Genomic DNA, 25,899 nt, shown 5'->3' with positions numbered 1-25,899 from the left:
CCTCTTTGTAAGGTCTTACAGAAAAATTCTCAGATTTTCCATTGGCTCCTGTTAAACTCGATATTCGAATCAAGCATCAGGACATTAGGAATTGATCAGTTCGAGTAACGAGCATCCGAGCATTTTAGTGCTTACTCATCTCTAGTTTAAACATCTTTTAATGACTCCTATCTTCTACTACACAAGGAAAAAGAATTATTATCCTCATATGCTCTGCCTCTACTGAAGTTGTTCAAGAAATTCAAGATCTTTATTTTGATGAAGAAGACAATGCTTTTTGAGATTGGTCTGACCTCTTCCTCATGTCCATACTAGAACTTCATCTTCAGTCTTGGCAGTTATTCGGTTAATAGCGATTTTCCTATTCATGTTCTTTGGCATTTTCTACTCCGGATCATCCATCTCCAAGGTTAAGAAAAAAGAAAAAAGTTGAACAAGCACTCAGGAAACAACCAAAAAAGACACAACAAGAATGTTTCAGATTAAAAAATACAGACGAGTCCCAAGTGTTTTTCTCTTGGAAAACTCGATTGGGTCATCCATGTGTAAAAGACAGCGTGTGCACATACCCTTATATTCCTATCTAACCCTGTCGGTGGTTTTGCAAAGTTAAAAAAAATGAGTTTGCCTCAATGCCCCTGTCCAGGGAATTGCAAAAAGTGTCTAAAGCACTTAATAGTCAAAGTCTTACTTAAAGAAAGTGCAGGAAAATAGTTTTCTGTCCGGTAAGGTCTGCTTTGTTACCATTTATCAAAATATTATCAAGCTAGTTAATACCATTATTTTACCAAAGAGTAATTGTCCCAATTATGTTATCAATTTACTTAGGATTCCAGTATGAAGGGTGATTTCTTTATTTAGCGCATTAACAATATTAACTTCTTTCTATTTTCTTCTATTCAAGTAATTTGATTCAAAAACTAAGAGAAATTTGGTAAATTTGCCAAAACCATCAATTTCAAGTATTTTGTTGAAATTAAATATTTCAGGATTTACTAAATACCAAGGCTAAAAAGATTAAATATATATTCTCACATTTGGCATGCCCAATTCCCTTTTTTTTCCTGAAACTGAGAAATTTTTGTTTTAGTCTAGTCTTTCTTCTCTTACTTAAGGAGTCAATAATATATTTTTCTTTCAAAACTTTCTCAGTAAATGAGACTGGAGAATGTCCAAAAAAAGGACTAATAGGAATTAGTTGTTTCTGTCCCTAACACTGCTCTTAAATATAGTCTCTTAGCATAAAATGACTGATCAAACCAAGCACAGATGCTTAATCCAAACTTGGCCATGACTGAGAAGTTTAGTGCACCTTAACACCTGTTTGGTTTCCATTTTCACCTTGCACCCAGTGCTTGTGCTTAGTTTGAACAGTCATTTTGTGCTGACAGACTCCCTTTAAGGTTATTTAGAAAAGCTATGAGATTAAGAGAAAACATTTCTATTTTTATTATTTATTTATTTATTTATATAGCACCATTGATTCCATGGTGCTGTACATGGAAAGGGGTTTCATAAAAATTACAGATATCACTTATAGTAAACAAACTAACAATCACAGACTGATACAGAGGGGAGAGGACCCTGCCCTTGCAGGCCTACATTCAACAGGATGGTGGGGAAGGAGACAGTAGGTTGGAGGGTTGCAGCAGCTCTGGTGATGGTGAGAAGGTAGCTCCAGTAGTGGTGAGGAGGCAGCGGGGTCATTGTAGGCTGTAAGCTTTCTTGAAGAGGTGGGTTTTCAGGTTCCATCTGAAGGATCCAAATGTGATTGATAGCCGGACATGTTGGGGCAAAGAATTCCAGAGGATCGGGGATATTCGGGAGAAGTCTTGGAGGCGGTTGGTTGAGGAGCAAATAAATGTGGAGGAGAGAAGGATGTCTTGGGAGGACTGGAGATTACGTGAGGGAAGATATCGGGAGATTAGTTAGGAAGATATATGGAGGAGACAGGTTATAGATGGCTTTGTAGGTCAGTATTAGTAATTTGAACTGGATATGCTGAAGGAATGGGAGCCAGTGAAAAGATTTGCAGAGGGGAGAAGTGGAGGAGTAGCGAGGAGAGAGATGAATTAGTCAGGCAGCAGGGTTAGGATGGACTGGAGATGTTCGATGGTGTTAGCAGGAAGGCTACAGAAAAGGATGTTGCAGTAGTCGAGGCAGGAGATGATGAGGGCATGCACAAGCATTTTAGTAGATTGAGGGTTGAGGAAGGCACGGATTCTGGAAATATTTTTGAGCTGGAGGCGACAAGAGGTGGAAAGAGCTTGGATGTGCAGTTTGAAAGACAGGGCAGAGTCAAGGGTTACTCCGAGGCAGCGGATTTCTGGTACGGGGGAAAGCATGGTGTCATTAATTGTGATAGATAGATCAGGTAAGGAAGATCTGTGAGATGGAGGAAAGATGATGAGTTCAGATTTGTCCACATTGAGTTTGAGGAAGCGAGAGGGGAAGAAGGAGAATATGGCTGATAGACACTCCGGGATTCTGGATAGCAGAGAGGTGACGTCTGGGCCAGAGAGGTAGATCTGAGTGTCATCAGCATACAGGTGGTACTGTAATACATGGGACTTTATGAGTTGTCCCAGGCCAAGTGCACAAAATGAGAAGAGTAGGGGTCCTAGAACAGAGCCATGGGGGACTCCAACGGAGAGAGGGTAGGATGAGGAGGTAGTGTGGGAGTGGGAGACTCTGATTGTGCAGTTGGAAATGTATGAGGAGATCCAGGATAGGGCGAGGTCTTTGATGCCAAAGGAGGAGAGGATCTGTAGTACGAGGCAGTGGTCAAATGTGTCGAAAGAAGAGGACAGGTCTAGAAGGAGGAGTATAGAATATTGTCCATTAGCTTTGGCTGTAAGAAGGTCATTAGTAATTTTGCTCAGGGTAGTCTCAGTGGAATGATGGGGACAGAAACCAGATTGTAGATTGTCAAAGTGAAAGTTTGATGAGAGGTGGGAGGAAAGTTCAGAATGGACGAGCGGCTCCATGACTTTGGAAGCGAAAGGGAGCAGCGATTTTGGGCAATAGCTGGACATACCGGTTGAGTCAAGGGTTGGCTTTTTAAGGATAGGTGTGATTGTGGCATGTTTAGGCTCACTAGATATGTTCATCATTAGTTATTTAGTTATTAGAGGGACGACCAAGGAAACAAATTGATACGTGTAATATGCACCAATAATACAGATGCAAAACCCACACCAGTTCACTAAACTAAGCTAGCACTGAGGGCTTTTATGGGTAATTACAATTGTATTACATTAAAATTACAATCACTAGAGATGAACGGATCTTTTAAACTTCAAATTCGTCGATTTTGGCAAATTTTTCCCAAAATTTTTTCTCACCAACCATAAGAGCTTGCACTCTACAGGAGAAAGAAAGGACCCAGCTGACCATAAGAGCTTACACTCTACAGGAGAGAGAAAGGACCCTGCTGATCATAAGAGCTTACACTCTACAGAAGTGTGAGAGGATCCCACTGACCTAAGAGCTTACACTCTACAGGAGGGAGAGAGAGGACCCCATTGAACATGAGAGCTTGCACTCTATAGGAGAGAGAGGACCCTGCTGACCATAAGAGCTTACACTCTACAGGAGAGAGAGGACCTTGCTGACCATAAGAGCTTACACTCCACAGGAGAGAGAGAGGACCCCACTGACCATAAGAGCTTACACTCTACAGGAGAGAGAGAGGACCCCACTGACCATAAGAACTTACACTCTACAGGAGAGAGAGGACCTTGCTGACCATAAGAACTTACACTGTACAAGAGAGAGAAAGGACCCTGCTGACCATACGTTTACACTCTACAGGAGAGAGAGAGGATCCTGATGACCATAAGAGCTTAAACTCTACAAGAGAGAGAGGACCCAGCTGATGATAAGGGCTTACACTCTATAGGTGAGAGAGGATCTCGCTGGCCATAAGAGCTTACACTCTACAGGCGAGAGAGGATCCCGCTGACCATAAGCGCTTACACGCTACAGGAGAGAGAGGACCCTGTTGATCATAATAACTTACACTCTACAGGAGAGAGAGGACCCTGCTGACCATAAGAGCTTACACTCTACAGTAGTCAAGACCACGCTGACTATAAGAGCTTTCACTCTGCAGGAGAGACAGTGAGAGACAACCTTTCTGACCATAAAATGTTATACTCTATAAAAGAGAGAGATATGAACTTCCTGACCATAAGCTTACTGTGGGGATGAGTGGACTTCCAAGGGTGGACCCGCTGGACCGTGATAACGAACCTCCCCCGGGTGAGTGGACCAGGTGGATACAGGGAGTGTTAGTGGCAGGCCCAAGAGAGACTATCACCACGGCAGCTGGTACCCAGGGACGGAACAAGAGACCTCAGTGAAGGACAAGCAGACTGGTGGTAGACAGACAGAGCTGCGACATAGGAACACAGAGAGGGTGGAGACACTGGCAGGGAGACATGGCTGGGACACAGGAACATGGACAGATGGTCGTCACGGTCAGGAAGACACGTCTGGAACACAGGTATGGGAACACGGGCAGGATACGGAGACACTGGAGAGCAGGCACTAGGAGAAAGCACACGAAGGGAGTGAGGGCACAGACAAGGCTACAGGGCTAGCAATGGAGAAGGCAAGGAGCGATAGAGGACGTGGGGCCAGAATCACTTGTAAAGCACAAATGACGGTCAGGCACAGCCCGGAGGAAGAGGCGGCCTGACAAGCAGAGTGCGCAGAGAACTTCCGGGTCAGGAACCACCAAGCCATGGAGCAGGCTGGGGAGGAGGCTGGACTGACAGGCGTGGTTGCCTAGCAAACGGGGTTCGCGTGTGCCACTGAACTCAGCGACGGGACGCCAAGAGCCGGTAAGTACAGCGAGACTCGGGGGGAGGCGGTGCGTTGGATGCAGGCAGCGGCAGAGAGGCAGGAGCTGGGGGCGGCCGTGGTGGCGGCATGAAAGTACCCCCCTCCTTACGTGCCCCCCCTACAGCTGGAAAGAAACTTAGCCAGGATTGGAGGTGCCTGGATGTTTTCCCGGGGTTCCCAAGATCTCTCCTCAGGGCCAAAACCCTTCCAATCAACCAGAAAAAAGGTTTTGCCTCTTCGCTTTTTCATGGTGAGGATGTTCTTGACCTCAAAAACATCACCAGAGGAGACCGGTATAGGCGAAGGAGTGGTAGAAGCTGAAACTGATCGAGGATGACTGATTTAAGAAGAGAAACGTGGAATGAATTAGGGATACGGAGCGAGGCGGGTAGCCTCAACTTGTAAGAGACATCATTGATGCGAGCCAAGACCTTGAAGGGTCCAATGTATCGGGGACCCAGCTTATGTGAAGGGATCTTTAGGCGGATGAATTTAGAAGAGAGCCAGACTTTATCTCCCGGATGATATAGTGGAGAGTCTAGGCGCCTCTTGTCCGCGTGTCTCTTCATTCTGTCCCGAGCTTGTTCGAGAGCAGTCCTGGTTTCCTGCCAGATCCTGGAGAACCCCCCAGACAGAAAATCAGCAGCTGGCACACCAGAGACAGGAGGCACCGGCAGGGGTACACCAGGATGTTGCCTGTGGATTACAAAGAAGGGTGACTTGGACGAAGATTCGCTGGCGTGATTGTTGTATGTGAATTTGGCCCACGGGAGTAAGTCGGTCCAGTCATCCTGGTGGGCGTTAGAGAAATGTCGGAGATAGGTTTCCAGAGTCTGGTTAGTGCGTTCCACTTGACCATTGGTTTGTGGGTGGTAAGCCGAGGAGAAGTCAAGTGTGACGTTCATACTCTTGCAGAGATCCCTCCAGAACCGAGAAGTAAATTGGACTCCCCTGTCCGAAACAATATGTTGAGGAAGGCCATGAAAGCGAAAAACATGGTGGAAGAAAATCTTCGCAAGCTCAGGTGCTGAGGGTAAACCTGGAAGCGGGATGAAATGAGCCATATTGGAAAACCTGTTCACTACTACGAGGATGACAGTGCAGCCTGAAGACTGAGGCAGATCGGTAATAAAGTCCATAGCAATGTGTTGCCAAGGAGCCGAGGGAACTGGAAGTGGGTGTAAAAGACCGGAGGGAAGCTGTTGAGGGACCTTGTTCTTGGCACAAGATGGACAGGAGGTGATGACGTTACGGACATCTTGAGGAAGGGTCAGCGACCAGTAGTAGCGGGACACGAGGGTAATAGTCTTTTTGAGACCTACATGACCTGCCAGCTTGGAGGCATGACCCCAGTGCAGGACTTGCCTTCTGTTGTTCACGGGAACAAAGGTCTTACACGGAGGCAGGGAGGTCAAACTCAAACTGATGGGTGCTAGCGTGATGACCTTGGAAGGGTCCAAGATGTGCGTGGGCTCCTCCTCGGTATCCACCGACAAAAAGGACCTGGACCGTGCTTCAGTTTGAGGTTTTTGTTGCTGGGACGGAAGTGGAGCTCAAAATCGAAACGAGCAAAGAATAAAGCCCATCTAGCTTGCCGGGGGTTAAGTCTCTGTGCCTACTGGATATATGCCAAGTTCTTATGGTCCGTAAATATCTTAAAAGGATGTACGGACCCCTCCAGTAGGTACCTCCATTCTTGCAACGCCAGCTTCATGGCCAACAGCTCCCTGTCACCAATGGAGTAGTTCCGTTCTGTGGAGGAAAAGGATTTGGAGAAAAAAACGCAGGTGACAAGTTGACCGGTGATAGACTTCTGGGAAAGTACCGGTCTGGCTCCGGTGGCTGAGGCATCTACCTCCAGAATGAAAGGTTTGTTGGCCTCAGGACGGTGGAGGAGAGGTGCTGTGGCAAAGGCTTCTTTCAGAGACAAGAAGGCACTTTCCGCCTCTGATGACCAGGCGTGTGGATTGGCCCCCTTGCGGATTAGAGAGGAGATGGAACTAGTCAGCGAGGAAAAGTGAGGGATGAACTGTGGATAGTAATTCGCGAAGCCGAGAAATCGCTGAATCGCCTTGACACCATGAGGACACGGCCAATTGAGCACGGCGGACACTTTCTCCGGGTCCATGCACAAGCCGGAGTCGGATATGATGTACCCCAGGAACGGAAGAGACGATTGCTCAAAGGCGCACTTTTCAAGCTTGGCATAGAGGCGATTCTCCCTCAGGCGCTGCAGTACTAGACGAACGTTCCTTCAATGGGTAGCCAGGTCAGGCGAGAAAACTAAAATATTGTCCAGGTATACCACTACACACGAATACAGCAGGTCTTGGAAAATATAATTCACAAATTCCTGGAACACTGCGGGGGCATTGCACAAGCCAAAGGGCATCACCAGGTACTCGTAGTGGCCGTCCTGGGTGTTGAACGCGGTCTTCCATTCATCACCGGAACAAATACGGATAAGATTGTAGGCTCCACGGAGATCCAGTTTGGTAAAGATTCGTGTTCCCCACAGCCGGTCGAACAACTCTGGAATGAGAGGGAGCGGATACTTGTTCTTTACCGTAATAGCGTTGAGACCCCGGTAGTCGATGCAGGGGCAAAGAGACCCGTCCTTCTTCTTGACAAAAAAGAAACCCGCGCCTGCGGGTGACGAAGACTTCCGAATAAAACCCCTGGCCAGATTTTCCTGGACATACTCGGTCATGGCTTGGGACTCGAGAGGATTTAACGGGTAAATACGGCCTCTGAGCGGAGTGGAGCCTGGAAGCAGATTAATCGGGCAATCATAAGGACGATGTGGGGGCAGACTCTCAGCTTCTTTTTTATTGAAGACGTCAGCGAAGGACCAATAAGATGGAGGTAAACCTGCAGGTACCGAGTCGGAGGGAGGAGATTTTAACAGCCGAACGGAAAGCAGGCACTTGGTTTGGCACGATTTACCCCAGCGTAGGATGTCACCAGATCGCCAATCAAGGATGGGTTCGTGGATTCTCAACCATGGAAGACCTAATAATAACTTATGAGACAACGAGGGGAGGACATAGAAGGCTATGTTCTCCCGATGCAAAGCTCCGATCTGTAGCTCCGCCTCTTCAGTGACCTGGGTGACAATCTCCCACAAAGGCTTGCCGTCAACCGAAGCTATCCGCCGAGGAGTCTCCAAGGATCTGACAGGAATCCAGAGTCTTTTGACCGCCTCAAGCTGAGTGAAGTTCCCTGCTGCCACAGAATCAATGTAGGAGACCTCCAAGAAGTGACAAGAGCCCAGATTCAGTAAAACAGAGAGGGTTAAGGGTAAAGAGGTATCAGTGGCAGCGAGTGAGGCCTCTCTTACCTGACCTAGGCGGAGGCGTTTCCCGGCCTCTCCAGACAGGAACGTAGCACGTGGGCGGCGCTGCCACAGTAGAAGCAGAGACCCTGAACGACTCTCTCTCTGTGACGCTGCTCTGCTGGCTTGAGGCAGTCTACCTCCATGGGTCAGGTGCCGAGGCCGAGGAGGCAGAAGCGAGTCGCGGACGGGGCGGACTGTGTGTGACCAAGGATAGACGGGAAGGTCTCCTCTCCCTGGCGACTTCCCGGGAGCGTTCCTGGAAACACAAGTCATTGCGCGTTGCCAGGGAAATTTGGTCCTCTATAGATGTTGGCGTGTCCCGACCTGCCAGCTCGTCCTTGATCCGGGCAGACAAACCGCGCCAAAAAGCTCCCACCAAGGCCTCATTATTCCATCCCAGCTCGGAGGACAGGGTACGGAAGCGAATGGCGTACTGGCCAACCGAGAGAGTGCCCTGGTGGAGATTAAAAAGGGACTTGGTGGTTGAGGCCATGCATCCGGGCTCGTCAAAGACTTTGCGAAAAGTCTCAAGAAAAGTGGCGAGCTGGGAGACCAGAGGGTCATCTCACTCCCAGAGGGGGTTCACCCAGGCCAGAGCTTCGCCCTCCAGGTGGGACACTACAATGGCCACCTTAGCCCGATCGGTGGGTTATTATAGTGGCAGTAATTCAAAGTGCAATTGGCACTGATTGAGGAACCCCCGACATAATTTGGGATCTCCGCTATACCGCAGAGGTCTGGCCAGGCGGGGGGGTGGGTGTGGCGCAGGACACTGGACAGAAATTGAGGCGGCGGACTGCAAGGATAAAAGACGGTTATCCAGGGAAGCCATGTAATTTAGGATGTGGGCCTGGGTGTCGCTTTGTTGGGCCAGTTCCTGCTGGAGACTAGCCAGCTGGGATGGGTTCCCTGGATCCGTGGGTTGTAACGCAGAAATACGGGACTCCATGGACTTTAGAAAAGCCATGATCCGGGTTTGGGTTCCCCGTAGGAACAGCAGTTCCTTCTGGGTGGGGGCAGAGGTACCAGTGGAGTCCATGGCCTGACCGTACTGTGGGGATGAGTGGACCTCCAAGAGTGGACCTGCTGGACCGTGATAACGAACCACCCCCGTGCGAGCGGACCAGGTGGACCGTTCCCTATACAGGGAGCGTTAGGGGCAGGCCCGAGAGAGACTATCACCATGGCAGCTGGTACCCAGGGACGGAACAAGAGACCTCAGCGAAGGACAAGGCAGACTGGTGGTAGACAGACAGAGCTGCGACACGGGAACATGGAGAGGGTGGAGACACTGGCAGGGAGACACGGCTGGGACACAGGAACATGGACAAATGGTCGTCACTGTCAGGAAGACACGGCTGGAACACAGGTACGGGAACACGGGCAGGATACGGAGACACTGGAGGGCAGGCACTAGAAGAAAGCACACGGAGAGAGTGAGGGCACAGACAAGGCTACAGGGCTAACAATGGAGAAGGCAAGGAGCGACAGAGGACGTGGGGCCAGAATCACTTGTAAAGCACAAATGACGTTGGTGCGCGTGTGCCACTGAACTCAGTGCGCGCACGCCCCCAACGGATGACAGGAGCACGAGCCAGGGCGGGCGCGCGCCGCGACGCCGAGAGCTGGTGAGTACAGCGGGACTCGGGGGAGGTGGCGTGATGGACGCAGGCAGCGGCAGAGAGGCAGTAGCTGGGGGCGGCGGCGGCAGAGAGACAGGAGCTGGAGGCGGCCGCGGCATGACACTTACACTCTACAGAAAAAAAAGAGAGCTACCCAGTGACTCTAGAGATGGAAAACATCTCTGCTGGACAAACTGTGCTCCACTAATCTGTGAAGGCCCAGGTACTGATTACCGTAAGGTATGATAATCCATAAGATGTCCTAGCATTATGAGGAACCTGCGCAGCGACACAAATTGATATTTGCCTGCTCTGTGATGCTTCAACAGCATGGGTAATGGTACTGGGCGAGTTTTGTTTTTCTTTTTGAGAACCGCGATTAAAATCTCTAAATTTTCAAGTTTACATAAAACTGCAAATTTCAGGAAATTCTATTCAAATTTCACCTTCCGCTGATGAATCCGCTCATATCTAACAACCACCTTACAATTAGACGCAGAGACATTTTCAAATATATTTTTTCTTTAACTGGTGGATTGGTTTATGAGCCTAGCCTGAGTAGGTAGCTTTGGGCGGTTTCGTATTTTAATTCCACAAGCAGTAGAGTTTAGAACATTAATGATTTATGGAAAGTAATAGTTAAAGATCAAAACTATCATTAGGCCATAATGTAGCTGCTGTTTACCGAAGCTCTGATGTCTTTATGAACAGTAGTAATGATGAAGGCAATGTGCCCTGATAGACCTACAGTATGTATGGATGGATAATGATGGAAGCCAGGGACAGTGACTGCACATTAATTATCCATTGATGGTTGGGTGGTGAAAATCATTTCAGAGGCAAGTCATGATGCATCTTAGGTGAGAATCGATAGCAATTTCTTTCTTAAATGCAATTCACTGCTTCTCTTCCTTGCTTGCGAGAAAAGAACTGAGTATAATTCAATAGTCGCTAGAAACATAAATCTAAATGTATCATTAAAAGAGATGTTGTCTACATTATGTTCTACACTCCATCCTTTCCTGAACATTATATCAACACATTGCTATGTCTCCTATGTATTTCAGCTATATTTTTTCAGAACAAATTAACTGATGCTACACAATAAAACAAAAAATGATTAAAAGAATTTAAAAAATGACTAATTACATTAAAAAAAATGAAATTAAAAATAGATATTTTTTTGTGGATCATTTTATATAGACTTTGGCTTCTACTGAAAATCTATAGTCATGTGAAATGCATAAATTGTCCTGCAGGACTTATCAGATTGTGGAATATATGATTATGCAATCACTCTGTGAACCTTTCCAATAATATATTCTAACAATTTTGAGATCTAACTCCTAAATTGAGATATCAAATTGTAGAGTTTTATACTGTAGCTTCATAGGGTTCATTGTTCTTCATGGCATTTTATGTCTGATTTTAGGGGATAAACTAGTTATTGTTTAGATTAAAAAGTATTAATTATTGTGGAAAAAAGATAGGCCAGTATCGAATGAGATTAGAAATACATAAATATTTTCTTTAATAAATAGCATAAATTGCACAAACATGGCATATATCACATCAGATCTTTATATATAGTAGTGTGGAGAAATGTATGCATTGTGGTGTGCATGATATAAGGTGAATGGACATCCAACTTGAACTTAGGTCAGTTTGTTTGACCTCAACAATTGCCACTTTTCTTGTCCAAAGACTGTGTATGCAGAGGAGTAATATCCATAGCAGCAGCCCTCCCAGTCCATGAGTTGAGGTGGGCCAGGTGTTGCCCAGGACCAGGCCTTCTCTCCTCCCCCCATCATTACAATTTCAACATAATCTGCATCCTCAGGCTGTGGATCAACCATTCAGCCTGTGCTTGTGAGACATAAGCCCCCATCACACATAGCGATCTCGCTAGCAAGATCGCTGCTGAGTCACAAGTTTTGTGACGCAACAGCAATCTCACCAGCGAGATTGCTGTGTGTGACACTGACCAGCGACCGGCCCCCCTGCCGGTTATCGCTGATCGTCCTGGAATGGCCAAGAATTTTTTTGATCGCTGGTCTCCCGCTGGCCAGCACGCATCACTGCGTGCGACAGGCAGGAGACCAGCGATCAGCGCGCTGGTAACTAAGGTAAACGTCGCGTTCCTAAGCGGCGCGCAGCGCTTAGAAACCCGATGTGTACCTTAGTTACCAGCGCGCTGGTGCAGGGAGCTGGTAACCAAGGTACACATCGGGTTTCTAAGTGCCGCGCCCTGCTTAGAAACCCGATGTGTACCTTGGTTACCAGCTCCCTGCACCAGAGCACTGGTAACTAAGGTACACAGTGGGTAACTAAGTGACGTGCATCACTTGCTACCCTCCTGTCGCTGGTGCTGATCGCTGATGAAGCTGCCTGTTTGGCAGCTCACCAGCAATCATGTAGTGACACACCAGCGATCCTGACAAGGTAATATCGTTGTCGGGATCGCTGGTGCGTCGCTATGTGTGATGGGACCCTTAGACTCTGTGCATTGCAGGTGCGATGTCATAAGACTCAATACACACACTACCCAGACTCGAGTAGTGTGTCGGGGGGACCAAAGTAAGGTGAGTAGTGTGTGTGGGTTTTCTTTTTTTTAAATGGCAGTAGTTTTGGGGACATCATATTAGGTTTTAGCCCCAAATTTTTAATTTTTATAATGACTAACAGGAAAAAATGGGCCTCACTGTTTGTTGTTCAATTTTTCCTGAGTGTGCCAACACCCTTTATTTAATCGAGAACTACTTTTGAGGTACAGTGCAAAACTCAGAAAGGAAGACGCTCCAAAATTTAGTGCAGATTTTACTGTTATGGTTTGCAGGAGCCATGAACAGCAGAAACCCCCATAAGTGACCCCATTTTACAAACTACACCTCTCAATGAATTCATCTAGGGGTGCGTTGATCATATATATTTATAACATTGGGCAGTGAAGAAAAAACAATTTCATTTTTACCACAAACATTTAGTTTTAGCCCCAAATTTTACATTTTCACATGGGGAATTGGTTAAAAATGGCACTAAAATTTATCTCACAATTTCTGCTGAATGTAGAAATACCCCATATGCGGCTGTACAGTACTGCTTAGCCATATGGACAGACTCGGGAGGGATGGAGCACTATTTGCTTCATTGAGCACAGATTTTCCTAGAATAGTTTGCAGACGCCATATACAAAGCCCCTAAGTGCTAGAAGAGCAAAATCCTCCCTCAAGTGACCCCATTTTTGAAATGATATCCCTTTGAGAATTTATTTACAGATGCAATGATGATTTTGACTCCATGGGTGTTTTCCAGAAGCAAGCAGAAGTGGATGTTGCTGAGTGAAAATTGCAAACTGCCATTGTAGTTGTTAGGCGTCAGGTTTCTGCGTCTGCTGTGCAGGAGCCCAGAGCCTCACATTCTGCGGTCTCCTGCTGTCTTTCTACTGCAGAGGAGATTACTTTGCAGCAGACCGCTCCAGAGACTAAGTCCCTCTGTGCTCCTACTGGGCATGCTAACGAGACGATCTCCCATTGGAGATCGGCAGTCATGTGCCCTGGTCCTGTTCCAGATCTTATCGGTCCATCTCGGAGATCTGGAAGGTCCCGCACGGCTATAAAAAGTGCGCATGGCCGTTCCACCATGCGCTAGTATAGACTATACTTGCTAAGTGTGAATGGTGACGGATGTATGAATCTGGTGACTGACTCATTATAAAACCCCTTCCCTCTGATATTACGTATGTGGATAGGGAATTAGTTTAGCAGTCAGCGCCAGTCAGTGGCAAGCCTTAGGCCACTGTGCACACCGCACCTCTACGCTAGCGTCCGACATTGCGCGTGCTTTCTAGCTTTGTCGTCGAGCGGCAGTGTCCTACACCACGCTGCAGTTGCAGTCCTTCTTGGCGCTTGCAGCAGCGATGCCGCACACATGGTAGGTCTAGATGGACGCAGCTCCTCTGTCTTAGGTCCTGCTCCTGTGACCAGATACCGTGTGTGCATTTCCTGAGGCCTGTGACATTAACAGCCTCAGCGTTTTTGTATGTTTATGTTGCGGCGCCACTGTGTGTGAACAGAGCCCGCTCTGCGCACTTCGGGTGAAGTTGAACCCGTGCGCATTATACCGCCATATTGCTCCTGTGTCATTACCTAGCAGCGGTGTAACACCAACTGCACGGTGGACCCCGAGCAGCGAACGCACTTTATTATTTATTTTTATTTAGTGCATTCCACCGTTCCTAACAGTAGTGACCAGTATGTTGCAGTCACCAGTACGTTATGCACAGCTCATGCTTCTGGAGACATGCATCCATTAATTAGGCAGCTTTTCATCGCTACAGAAATGCCAAACATGTGGACGCTTAATGTGGTTTAGGTACTCTGTGGGGCTCAGAAGGGAGAGGGGCATTTGGGAGCGCAGAATTCTCTGAATTTCTTTTGGGGGGTGAGGTGCCATAGCACTTTTCCAGAGCCTTTAAACTACCAGTTACATGGAAGCCCCTTATATTTGCATTAACAGACGTGAGCGAGGACTTGCTTTTTTTGTGGATTGAGCTGAAGCTTTTATTGGGAACATTTTACATTTGGGGTCACATTTATCCAGCGCTCTACGCTGAGCACTTACTTTGGGGTTTCCATCTAAAACTCGGAATGACGTAATTCAGATGAAACCCTGAGGGATCCATTCACTATAATGAGGCAACAGAGTTACTCTGGACTACCTCTGGCTTATGTTCAGTGTTGTCCTTCTTTCCACAAGTGCACAAAACTGTGGCCGACGGCAATTTTATGCAATCCTAAAATATCGACACCACCAGATTACAGGTAAGACAGTGTCCACAGTGCCTCCATTTGCCTCATTACGGGGAATTTTCCACCGGGGGTTCCGCCTGAATCACGTATGTCAGAGATTTACACTGAAATCCCGGTGTAAGGGCTCAGCGCAGAGCCCAGGATAAATGTGCGCCAAAACTTACTGTGATCTTTGGGAGGCAGAATGAACAAATCAACAACAGGTGAAGAAATGGTTTTATTTATTTTTACACTGTTCGTCATGCGGTATAAGTGATTAGGCGACTTTATTGTTCGGGTCCGTGCGATTACAGATATACCAGATTTATATCAATTTTAAAACGATGGCTGCTATTACACACTAAAATATACTTTTTGTTTTGCATCACCATATTTTAAGAACTATAATTTTTCCATACTTTTGACGATAGAGTTATTTGAGGGCTTATTTTTTTGTGGGATGAGTTGATGTTTTTTTTATAACATTTTCGGGCACATAATGATTTTTGATCGCTTTCTATTACGATTTTTCTGAGGCAGAATGAACAAAAACTACCAATTCGGGAAATGTTCTTTTGTTTTTTTTAATGACGTTCTGCATGTGGTAAAATTGATAAGAAAGCTTTATTCTTTATGTCAGTACGATTACTGCGATACCCCATTTATATCTTTTTTATGTTTTGGCGCTTTTACACAATAAAAACTTTTTTATAGAAAAAATAATTATTTTTTTGCATTGTTTTATGCTGAGAGCTATAACTTTTTTTATTTTTTGATTGATGGAGCTGAATGTATGGCAGCTTGTTTTTTGCAGGACAAGATGACGTTTTCAGCTTTATCATTTTCATTTACATTTGAGTTTTTGATCTCATTGTATTCCACTTTTTGCTAAAAAAGCATAGTTTTTTGCCCTTTTTTATGGTGTCACTGAAGGAGTTAACTAGTAGGACAGTTTTATAGGTTGGGTCGTTCTGGTCTCGGCAAAACCAAACGTGTGCTTTTTTTGTTTATTTTTTTATAAAAATATTTATTAATTGGTACAAAATATTAGTATTTTTTATTATCATGTGATTTAAAAAAAATATATATTTTTACAAATTTTTTGTAACTTTTTTTTACTTTTTCCTATTATGGGACTTTGCCAGCTCTGACCACAGTTATAAAGAATAGCAATGCAGCAGCATTGCTATGCTTTATAGTTTTCAGATCTGCACTGACACGCTAGCCCTGGTGACCAGGATGCTGTCATGATGACGACATTGTGTCACAATGGCAACGATTTTAACGGGAGAAGAAGGCATCAATGCAATAAGGATGTGCAATCCTAATACATGAATAAGTATATAATTTTATTAATACAAAAAGAACACGCATAAGAGTAATAAAATCACTTACAAATATGCAACAATACAAAACCATACCACTGCCCAAATAGTATATAACCAACAGTACAACAAAGTGATGTAATAATCAAAAGCAACCGTGAAAATGAGTTGGAAATAACCAGATTCTGTCTACCCATAATGAGCTCAATTAATATAGCACCTGAGGAGAGGTCATATGAATGCAGCGTCCAGTGACAATAGGGGAATAAAGAAGTCCTATAGGGCAAATACCTGAATAATAAAAATGAGAGTCACCCAAGCTGCTAATAGAGGTACATGTGGTAATAAACACAATTTACAAGCTTAGGCATGCCCAGGTGGGAGCAATAGAATGAAACACAAACTATGGAGAGGAATAATCTCCATGATTTGGGCAGCACGGTGGATCAGTCTTCAAAGACATACTGATAGGGAACTTAAATTGTGAGCCCCAATGGGGTCAATGATAATGTATGTAAAGCGCTGCGGAATAAGATAGCGGTATATAAGCAAAGAATAATAAATAAATAAATAATCCATGAGAAATGTAACTACTCAGGTCGTAAGCAGAAACACCCTCTGCAAGGCAAACCGATATGCTTTAATAACATAACCATGGGAAGAGACAGCTACAAGGCACCATGGAGTCTGACTTCAGGCTAGGGTAAGCGTGAAAAAAAGAGAGCCAGCATGGGGAGAGGGTGAGGAGAAAGGGGCAGGGGTCCTCGCATATCAAGGTAGGGGTGTAGGAGAGGCCCTCGCGTATCAAGGCAGGGGTGTAGGAGAGGCCCTCGAGTATCAAGGCCAGGTGTGGGAGAGGCCCTGGAGTATCAAGACAGGGGTGTGAGAGAGGCCCTGGAGTATCAAGACAGGGGTATGAGAGAGGCCCTGGAGTATCAAGACAGGGGTGTGAGAGAGACCCTCGCATATCAAGACAGGGGTGTGGCAGAGGCCCTCGCATTCCAGAAATGAGGGGGAGGGTCAGAGTCAGTCATGTGGTCAGTATCACATAATGAGGTCGCATGGGTGTGTCATGTGGCATGCAAAGGTCAGGAAGTAAGGGCTACCTTGCCCACAGTGACAAAACAACTAGCGCAGCCTGTGGTGGAATAAGCAGTAGATATTGATAGCAGCATTCAGAGGTATAAACTGCCATGGGTGATGCGGGCACCACTCCTGGCAGTGAGTGCCGAGTTTCAGCTGTCAGGTCCTGTGCCTGCAAAATCGCCTGAACTTATCCATATGTCCAAGGTCAGTAAGTACATACAACCATGGACATATTGATACGTCCAAGGACACGAAGGGGAAAATAACATGTATTTTATTTTAGTATTCTGCAAACTATTGTGGCCTGCGTGTCTCCTCTTCCCAAATAGTCCTCTCTGGCGCCAGTTACCATGGAGATTCCTATTTCCAGCCTGTGCAGATATCGTAGGGCTGTATCGGGGAAGAGAACTCAGATGCCTCTGTGCCGCAGGATCTTACTGACCCACACTCTCTTGTCAATACAGGATTAGCGAAATTCAACAAAGCACCAATCAGCGAGTTGGATGCTCCGAGTAATGTCTGCTATATTATCTGTACTCAGAGAGTTATCAGTGTATTTTTGGTGGTGTTACATAGGACTGCAGGTGACATCTACTACATTATCTATACTCAGAGAGCCGTCACTGTGTTGTCTGTGGTGTTGCATAGGACTGCAGATGACATCCATGATCCCATAGTTATCGCTGTTATCGGTGGTGTTACATAGGACTGCAGGGATCATCTACCTTATAATCTAAACTCAGAGTGTTATCACTGTGTTATCTGTGCTGTTACATAGGACTGCAGGGATCATCTACTACATTATCTGTACCCAGAGGGTCAGCACTGTGTTATCTGCTGCGTTTTATAGGAGAGTGTGTAACATCGATTGATCTATTTTCTATATTAATCTATTGCTGTGTTATCTGGGATGTTACATTTTTCTTGGAGGAGAAGGCGGTTTGTAGTAGTGTCACAACATGTTTGAGGCTTGGGGCCCTGATCTTTTCTGACCCTAGCATCTCCCTTGCATTACTCCCATAGGTGCAATAACAGCGGCCATAAAGATCCCGCTCCTGGTCCCGCTCAGGGACAGTACTATGCAGCATTTTACATGTCTCCTATGTTCCCTCGTACTGACATATATCTTATGTTTTCAGTAACAATCCATACCCTTCATGCCGTATTCTGCACTACATTCATGCATTAAATGAACCAAACATGCACCTCGCCTCCAGGTTTTAAGATTGACTTACACAAAAGAAATGAAAGTAGCGAAAGACATGTAGTAATAATCATTGATAATTTACAGATGGTAAAAGGGAATGACGCAGGTTGGAGAGTAAATCTCGGAAGCCCCCCAATCTGAATCAATCCCCCTGTTTCTCCCTTTACCGTCCTTTGTAGATGGCCCATATTTCATAATGCCGCCCCGATGTGCCATCCTTCATCATTATTAGAACACTTCCTTGTTGTCGTCCTCCACATTTTCTCGTTGCAGAACTAATTAAAGTAGATTATTTGTATTAAAAGAAGAAACTTGTCTTTTTGCCATTGAGGAACTTAAGGCAATCCCTTTGTGTGTAATGTCTATAAGTAGCAATGAAATGAGCCCTGAGAGCCCGGGATTATACTGATGAGTCTTGTTGGTTGAGTTACTTTCAACTACTGTTCATCATTTCCAAAGGGTAATTTCACCTTGCAGACTTACCTGGCAGTGGTGCCATTTACAAATGCTAATTGTTGATAAGGCAGTCATTAAAGGAACGGTGATCCCAAATAATACAGCTTGAAATAGTTTTATGTTATCTCCCAGGCAATGAGAACAACGTGAGAGTATAGTGTCTCTGACTCATCTCTAGGGGCCTAGTTTCATTCTGGACACATTCATAGTTCTGTCCTTTAAAGGGTTTTTTCCCATGAACAAAAATTCATTTTAATCAATAGATCTTGGAATAATAATAGCTTCCATAATTGGATGTGATTAAATAAAATGTTCCTGTGCTGAGATAATATTATAAATGTGCCCCTGCTGTGTACTGTGCAATGGCCGTGTCTGATCCTACAGGGACATGGTCTGATCATACCACATCTCCTGGGCAGCGGTAGAGAAAAAAAGCTTATACAGACAGGACAGCACGGGATTGCAAATGATTCTTTCTCTAAAGAAAAACATCCTTTAAAAACAGGCAGGGAAATGTTTTGCCTCACAGAAAGAATCAGCTGTGATCCCCTGCTGTGATGTCTGTATCCTCTCTTGCACTTCCTCCCCTGCCCAGGAGCTGTGGTATGATCAGACATGTCCCTGTATGGTCAGACACAGCCATTACACAGTACACAGCAGGGGCACATTTATAAGATTATCTCAGCACAGGAACATTTTATTTAAACACATCTAATTGTGGAGCTTATTATTATTCCAAGATCTATTGATTAATATTAACTTTTGATTGTGGGAAAAACCCTTTAAGTAGTCGTTAAGTTATCTTTAAAGGGAATCTGTCACCCCTTTTTTGAGATATCGTATAATGATATCATTCAATTGTGTGTCACATAAGGATTCTCTTTTGCTTCCCCCTGACCCCGCACCTTTCATGCATAAATACCTTTTTTATATCGGTTCAGATGTATGTAAACTGCTGCAGTCCGGTCCGATGGGCAGGGCTTATTGACCTGCTCCCCTGTTGTGAGTTCATTTTTCCCTTCACCATTGAGGTCTGATGAACTCCCTCCTCTAGTGAAGGAAGGTAGTGAGACTGATTACCAAACACCTGGGCAGCTAGATGATGACTGGGTGGCTGGAATTGAGGACTGGATATAAGGCTGCCGACGCCCTTCTTCCTGGCTGGTGATTTTCCTGCTGGATTCTTGGAGACCAGTCTGATTCCTGCATCTCAAAGCTAAGTTTTTCTGCTCTGCTTTGTACTCTTCAGTTTTGTTTTTGTTTTGCCTTGTTTTTTGGGAGTTCTGCCATCCCCGGCCGGGGGTGAGCTGAATTCCATTTTTGTCTCTGATCTGTTGATATTTTGCTCTGTCTTCAGAATATACCTGAGTGCTGATATAGTCTTTTGAAGCCTAGCGACTTCAGGGCCTGTTTTTCCTATCAGTCGGTTGGCTCATTTTGATAGGGTTTTTGCGGATGGCAGACAGCAGCTTTCCTATCCTGTCCTATGTAGTTAGCTTGGGCCCCATCATTTGCTCAACCTATCTTTCTATCTGTGTTAGTGTTTTCATCTTGCTTCACTGTCATTATATGTTGGGGGCTGCCTATTGCTTTGGGGTCTGCTCTGGGGCAGTTTAGTTTTCCCCCTTTCTGTCTTTAGGCTATATAGTTCTCCGGCTGTGATCGAGGGGTCTAGGGCACCATAGGAACCCCCCACGGCTACTGCTAGTTGTTGTGGATAGGTTCAGGGGTCTGCAATCCGATAGCTGCCAACCTCTCTGGTTTTTCTGGACTTAGCTGGTATTTTGTTTTTTCCTCCTTCGGTGACACATCATAACACTCCCCCCTCCCTGTCTTGCTCTATGCATTTCTTCTTATGTAGAGCAAGACAGGGAGGGGGGAGCAGGTGAATTAGCCCCGCCCGTCGGACCGGACTGCGGCAGTTTACATACATCTGAACCGATATAAAAAAGGTATTTATGCATGAAAGGTGCGGGGTCAGGGGGAAGCAAAAGAACTAAGAGAATCCTTATGTGACACACAATTGAATGATATCATTATATGATATCTCAAAAAAGGGGGGCCGAGATTCCCTTTAAGTGATCAGAATGACTAACTGGACTCGTATTGTGGCCTTTGGATCCTATAAATTGGAGAATAACTAACATCAATGTCAACATGATTCTACAGGTTCTTTCTACCATTGCAGATAAGCTCTTTTGACATGGATAGGGATGGGATGCAATACCATACGCCACCTTTGAACAAGTGTGGTGCTGTTTTGGCCAATGTCACGTGGAGCCGTCCTGTGTGACGTGACCAACAGGACGCGGCACGTGATATTGTCCTGTGTGACACGGCTCGCAGGCCGGTAACTAAAACAACAAGACGAGGGGTAGGGAAAAAGTTACAACGGTGGGCCCTGCGATAGGGACAGGGGACATGGAGATCTCCTGCACTCCCCTGAGTCAGTGTCCCTAACGCTCCTAACATTCCCTATGCCGGTTCCGCACAGGGCGCCGATCATGAACCTGTCGCCCTAGCACACCCTACACCTATCCCTTGCTAGGGAGCTAGGTGGCACAGGCACTGGCCCCACCGCTGCACTAATACACACTAAGGAAAAGACACAAACAGGGAAACACCACTTAGCTTTACTCTGTTGCACTTGCTCCTGGCAACAGAGTCCACCACCAGCATGCAGCTCTCCTCAGAATCGGTACCACCAAGCTCTGTCAGAGCTAAGGAAATCCTCTATGACTCCTTTCACACCAGGCTCTGTCAGAGCTGCTCTCCAGCTCCTTCCTCCACCAAGGATGGTTGAAATGAACACTATCACCAACCCTGATTGCAACACCTGTGACTCTTTTATAGCAGAGCCAGCCATCACACCTGCATTCTAATCATGTGCACTTAACTAAGAAATCAGAGTGCAATGACGCTCACAACCACCAGGGGGGAAACTTAGAACAAACGACGCAACAGTGCAATAATCCTAATGGCCACCGGGAGCAAAAATCAAACCTTAGCACAGCTTAGGAAAAAAAAAGGTTACCTGTGCTTTATCTCTGTCATGATCCAGCATGGATCATGACAGCCAATAAGGATCCTTGCTTTTTATAATTCTGTGCAACCCTTTAAAAGATTTATTTTATGATATCCAAGAAACCTTTGATTCCCTTAGAATAAAAAGAGGACCCTTGTTTTAGGCTATCTTTATTTCCTAGGTGCCTTCTCTTGGCCAACAAAACAATTTGACACCAATCTATTGTAAAAAAAAAATCTACATGAGAGGCAACACATGGTGAAGAAGAGGAGTAAAATGAAATTAAAATTGCACCCAGTTGCTTTGATCGTAAAAGATGCTTTGGAAAACTTGTTTATCCTACCAGGTCGCTAAGAGGACGGAGTACAAAAGAAAGCGGTTTTAATGAGCTTTGCCCCGGTGCAGGTGGCCTTTGCTTTTATGCACTAAGTACAGAAAATCTGCTCTTTGTGTATTTTCTGTGTTAAAACAGAACACTTTGAAAGAAACTGTGAAACCTGACACTTTTTTTTGGCCCACAAAAGTGATAAGACCATGATACTAAACTGGTAGGGGAGCCAGAGCATTGTAATCAGCCACTTCCCACTCACCTCTGAATTGCTGCTTTCTGTGTGAGATGAATGCAAATTGTTCTGGCATTTTACTGGTCAATTATTTTCTACAAAGGCCAAGGGAGGGGACAGTCATCATTATAAGCTCCTCCAAATGAGCAGATGGGGCTTATTTTGAGTGCTCTTTAACTGAGGGTCTTTTGTGAATTTCCACAACGATGTTTGCAATTTTCAATTTAATAAAGAAAAGAAAAAAAAAAAATACAAAATATATTAATGACATCAAATTAAACTATTCTTGAAACCAAATCTGAATGATAAATCTCTTTTGTCTGGCCTTTTTACCATTTATACGGTTTTTGTAGGGTGCCATTTGGTAGATGCAATACTGTTTGACTGCAGGTACTGTGGCTGTTTGTTTAAGGCAATAATGGCGCTGTGGTGTGAAGAAATATCCAATAACTTTTTTTTCAGGCATTTGTGAAGACAAAAAGAAACATTAAGTCAATACTGTAAACTTCCTATAGCAGGAATATTATTATATTATATTCTACATGTATAATGCTTACTCTATCACCACGCTTACAAATGCCCTTACAATTTTTGCTCCTCTAATCCTTAAGCCCCTGTCACACACAGTGAGATCGCTAGCGAGATCGCTGCTGAGTCACAAGTTTTGTGAGGCAACAGCGATCTCACCAGCGATATCGCTGTGTGTGACACTTATCAGCGACCGCTCCCCCCCGCGCGGTTATCGCTGATCGTACTCGAATGCCCTGGACATTTTTTTGATTGTTGGTCTCCCGCTTGCCAGCATGCATCGCTGGGTGTGGCAGTGGGTGACCATCGATCAGCAAGCTGGAGCTGGTATCTAAGGTAAACCGCAGGTAACTAAGCGCGTGCGTTGCTTAGTTACCCGTTGTGTACCTTGGATACCAGCGTGTTTTTCATCTCCAATAAGCTCCACATCATCCAGGACTTCTTTACGTCTTGCAATATATCCTTCCTGAGCCTCAACAAAACATGGATTCACCTGCTGCACTGTTACTGTGGCCTTCAATTCACCCACACTCCTCGTCTTGGCAATAGACATGGTGGAGTAGTGTATCTTCTCCTTTCCAACAACTGCACCTTCATCCCAATCCCACCACTACCCTCCCTTGTCCTTCTCTTCTTTTGAAGTCCATTCTGTCTGCTCTCCCTCTAACTTTAAAGTGGCTGACATATACCGACCCCTGGGTCCGGCCAGTAAGTTTATTGACGACTTCTCCACTTGGCTCCTACACTTTGCTACTTCTTCTTCTAGATCTAGCATCTGTCTTCAGCACAGTCAATCACTCCCTCCTTCTACAAATCCTTTCTTCCCTTGGTGTCAAAAACCTTGCTTTAACTGGATCTCCTCATGCCGTTCTAATCACACATTTAGTGTCTCCCATTCCCACAATACCTCCTCACCCTGCCCTCTCTCTGTTGGTGTCCCTCAAGGCTGTGTCCTGAGACCCCTACTCTTCTTAATCTATACCTTTGGCCTCATAAAGTCACATTGCTTCCATTACCTTTATACTGATGATACTCAGATCTACCTCTCTGATCCAGATGTCACCTCTCTGTCACCACAGTGTCTATCAGCCATATTTTCCTTCTTCTGATCTGGCTTTGACTGCTGCAATATGCTTCTCTGTGGCCTCCTTGTTAACTCTCTCGCACCTCTCCATTCCATCCTTAACTCTGCTGCCTGAATAATCAACCTCCCTCCACGCTACTGTTCTGCTTATCCCCTCTGCAAATCACTTATTTGGCTCCCAATTCCCCAATGTATCCAGTTCAAACTGCTAACGGTGAGCTACAAAGCCATCCTTATATCTCTGAACTAATCCTCCGATATCTTCCACACCATGCAACCTTCAGTCCTCCCAACACCTCCTTCTCTACTTCACACTTGTACATTCCTAACCAAATCACATCCAAGTCTTCTCCCAAGTGTCTCCCATCCTCTGGAATTCTGTACCCCAAGACATAAGATGGATATTGAAAACCCACCTCTTCAAGAAAGCATACAATCTGCAATAACCCTGCTTCTACCTCACCACCACCAGAGCTGCCATAACACCCTACCCTACTGTCTCCTTCCAGAAATATCTTGTAGACTGTAAGCTTGCAAGGGCATACTGTGTATTACAGTATGAGCTCATATAGGCACAGTATTGTGGCCAAATTGAGGTCTAAAGCTGATCATACATTTTGGAAAGCTGTAGTGATAAGCGGATAAAATTTGGTATTTGAACCAAGTTTCCCCTTGTGATTCATTTTAACAAATATATTTGTTAAAAAATGTTCTAATTGTGCTCTATGGTCTCTTGAGAAATATAAGATGCAAAAACCACCAAAAAACTAAAACTCGCTTCACCACTCACCTCTCTGATTGTCTTGGTGCTCCCTGCCAGATGTCAATTCTTCTCTTTTCTCGTGCCACGCGCTGCATCTGTTTTCTTTATTGTAAACCAGGAAATCCAGCCTGGTCACTGCACGTTGTAAGGTTGCAACACACATAATTTCATCACGACATTGCAAGCCTACGATACACAGAGACCTAATTGCAGTTAGAAGTCCTGGCCCATAGTGTAGAGGCCAGAGAGAGATGTGGCACGTGATGGCAGAAAGAAGAGGACCAGATGGCAGGCAGCAGGACTTCTGGAGATGTTAATGGTGAGGTAATGCCCCTTCCAAATAAACCTCACCCAATTCTCAAAAAAAAAAACCTAGAAAATTTAACACTGAGACTTGTGCCAATTTTTTCAGCAGAAAACTGGTACAAAATGATTTGTCACATGCCCCTATTGAGTTAATGTCAGAACGTTCAAACTTTATTGGCACGGAATTTGTAGCTGTGTGTTCACATCATATCTACATTCTACAAAACCGTTAACAGTTTTCCCATCCGTGACTATATTGTATTAAAGTATATAAGTAAAAATAACGAATTGCCATATAAAGCTAACCACTAAACTAGACTGTATGGTATATACAAGCTAGAAAATTCATAAAGTTCCGTGTTAATCCTACAATTTAGAATTTATTACACTTATTTTTAACAGACCTCTCGCGGACTGAGAAGAAAGAGAGCAAATGTCCCACCCCTGGCTGTGATGGCACAGGTCATGTGACTGGCTTATATCCCCACCATCGGAGTTTATCAGGTTGCCCACACAAAGACAGGGTACCACCAGAAAGTAAGTTGTGCTATATATATGGTTAATATGTGCTGTGTAAACATATATTTTACAGCTTCACAATTTAAAATGCATGAGTTGATTTCATCATCTAATATATAATTACCAATAAACTCTGTCACACACTTCCGGCGCTTGGGTCGCTTCTACAATGTACCGCGACCGGAAGTACGCCGACCGCCATATTGGAACACCCAAGCTATGGGTATTCCAATATGGCGGCCGGGTTTCCATGAGTAGCGGGGGATTCAAATCCCCCACCCCGCCGGCTGAGCCAATGAGCATTGCCGTGCGGGATTTGAATCCCCAGGCAAGCCGTGCGACTCTGTTCATTGGCTGAGCCGCCCGCCGGCTGAGGCTTGGTGGGGGATTCAAATCCCGCATGGCACCGCTCATTGGCTCAGCGGGGGATTACATACTTACCT

The 25,899-nt window shown here is 45.3% G+C and overlaps 1 protein-coding gene across 17 annotated transcripts in view; it reads left to right on the top strand.

Annotated features, from left to right (window-relative positions):
* Positions 1-25,899, top strand: part of MYT1L (myelin transcription factor 1 like) — a 729,735-nt gene that overhangs the window by 592,949 nt on the left and 110,887 nt on the right. For all 17 annotated transcript variants that reach the window (XM_073568131.1, XM_073568128.1, XM_073568134.1 and 14 more), the window contains one exon: positions 25,340-25,474. In XM_073568131.1, coding sequence (XP_073424232.1) covers positions 25,340-25,474 — 135 coding nt within the window. The remainder of the gene's footprint in view (positions 1-25,339; positions 25,475-25,899) is intronic.

This window comes from Dendrobates tinctorius, unplaced genomic scaffold, assembly GCF_039654945.1.
Source record: "Dendrobates tinctorius isolate UK_male_01 unplaced genomic scaffold, ASM3965494v1 ptg000021l, whole genome shotgun sequence".
NCBI classification, from domain to species: Eukaryota; Metazoa; Chordata; class Amphibia; order Anura; family Dendrobatidae; genus Dendrobates; species Dendrobates tinctorius.
This window is presented reverse-complemented; position numbering and strand designations above follow the sequence as displayed.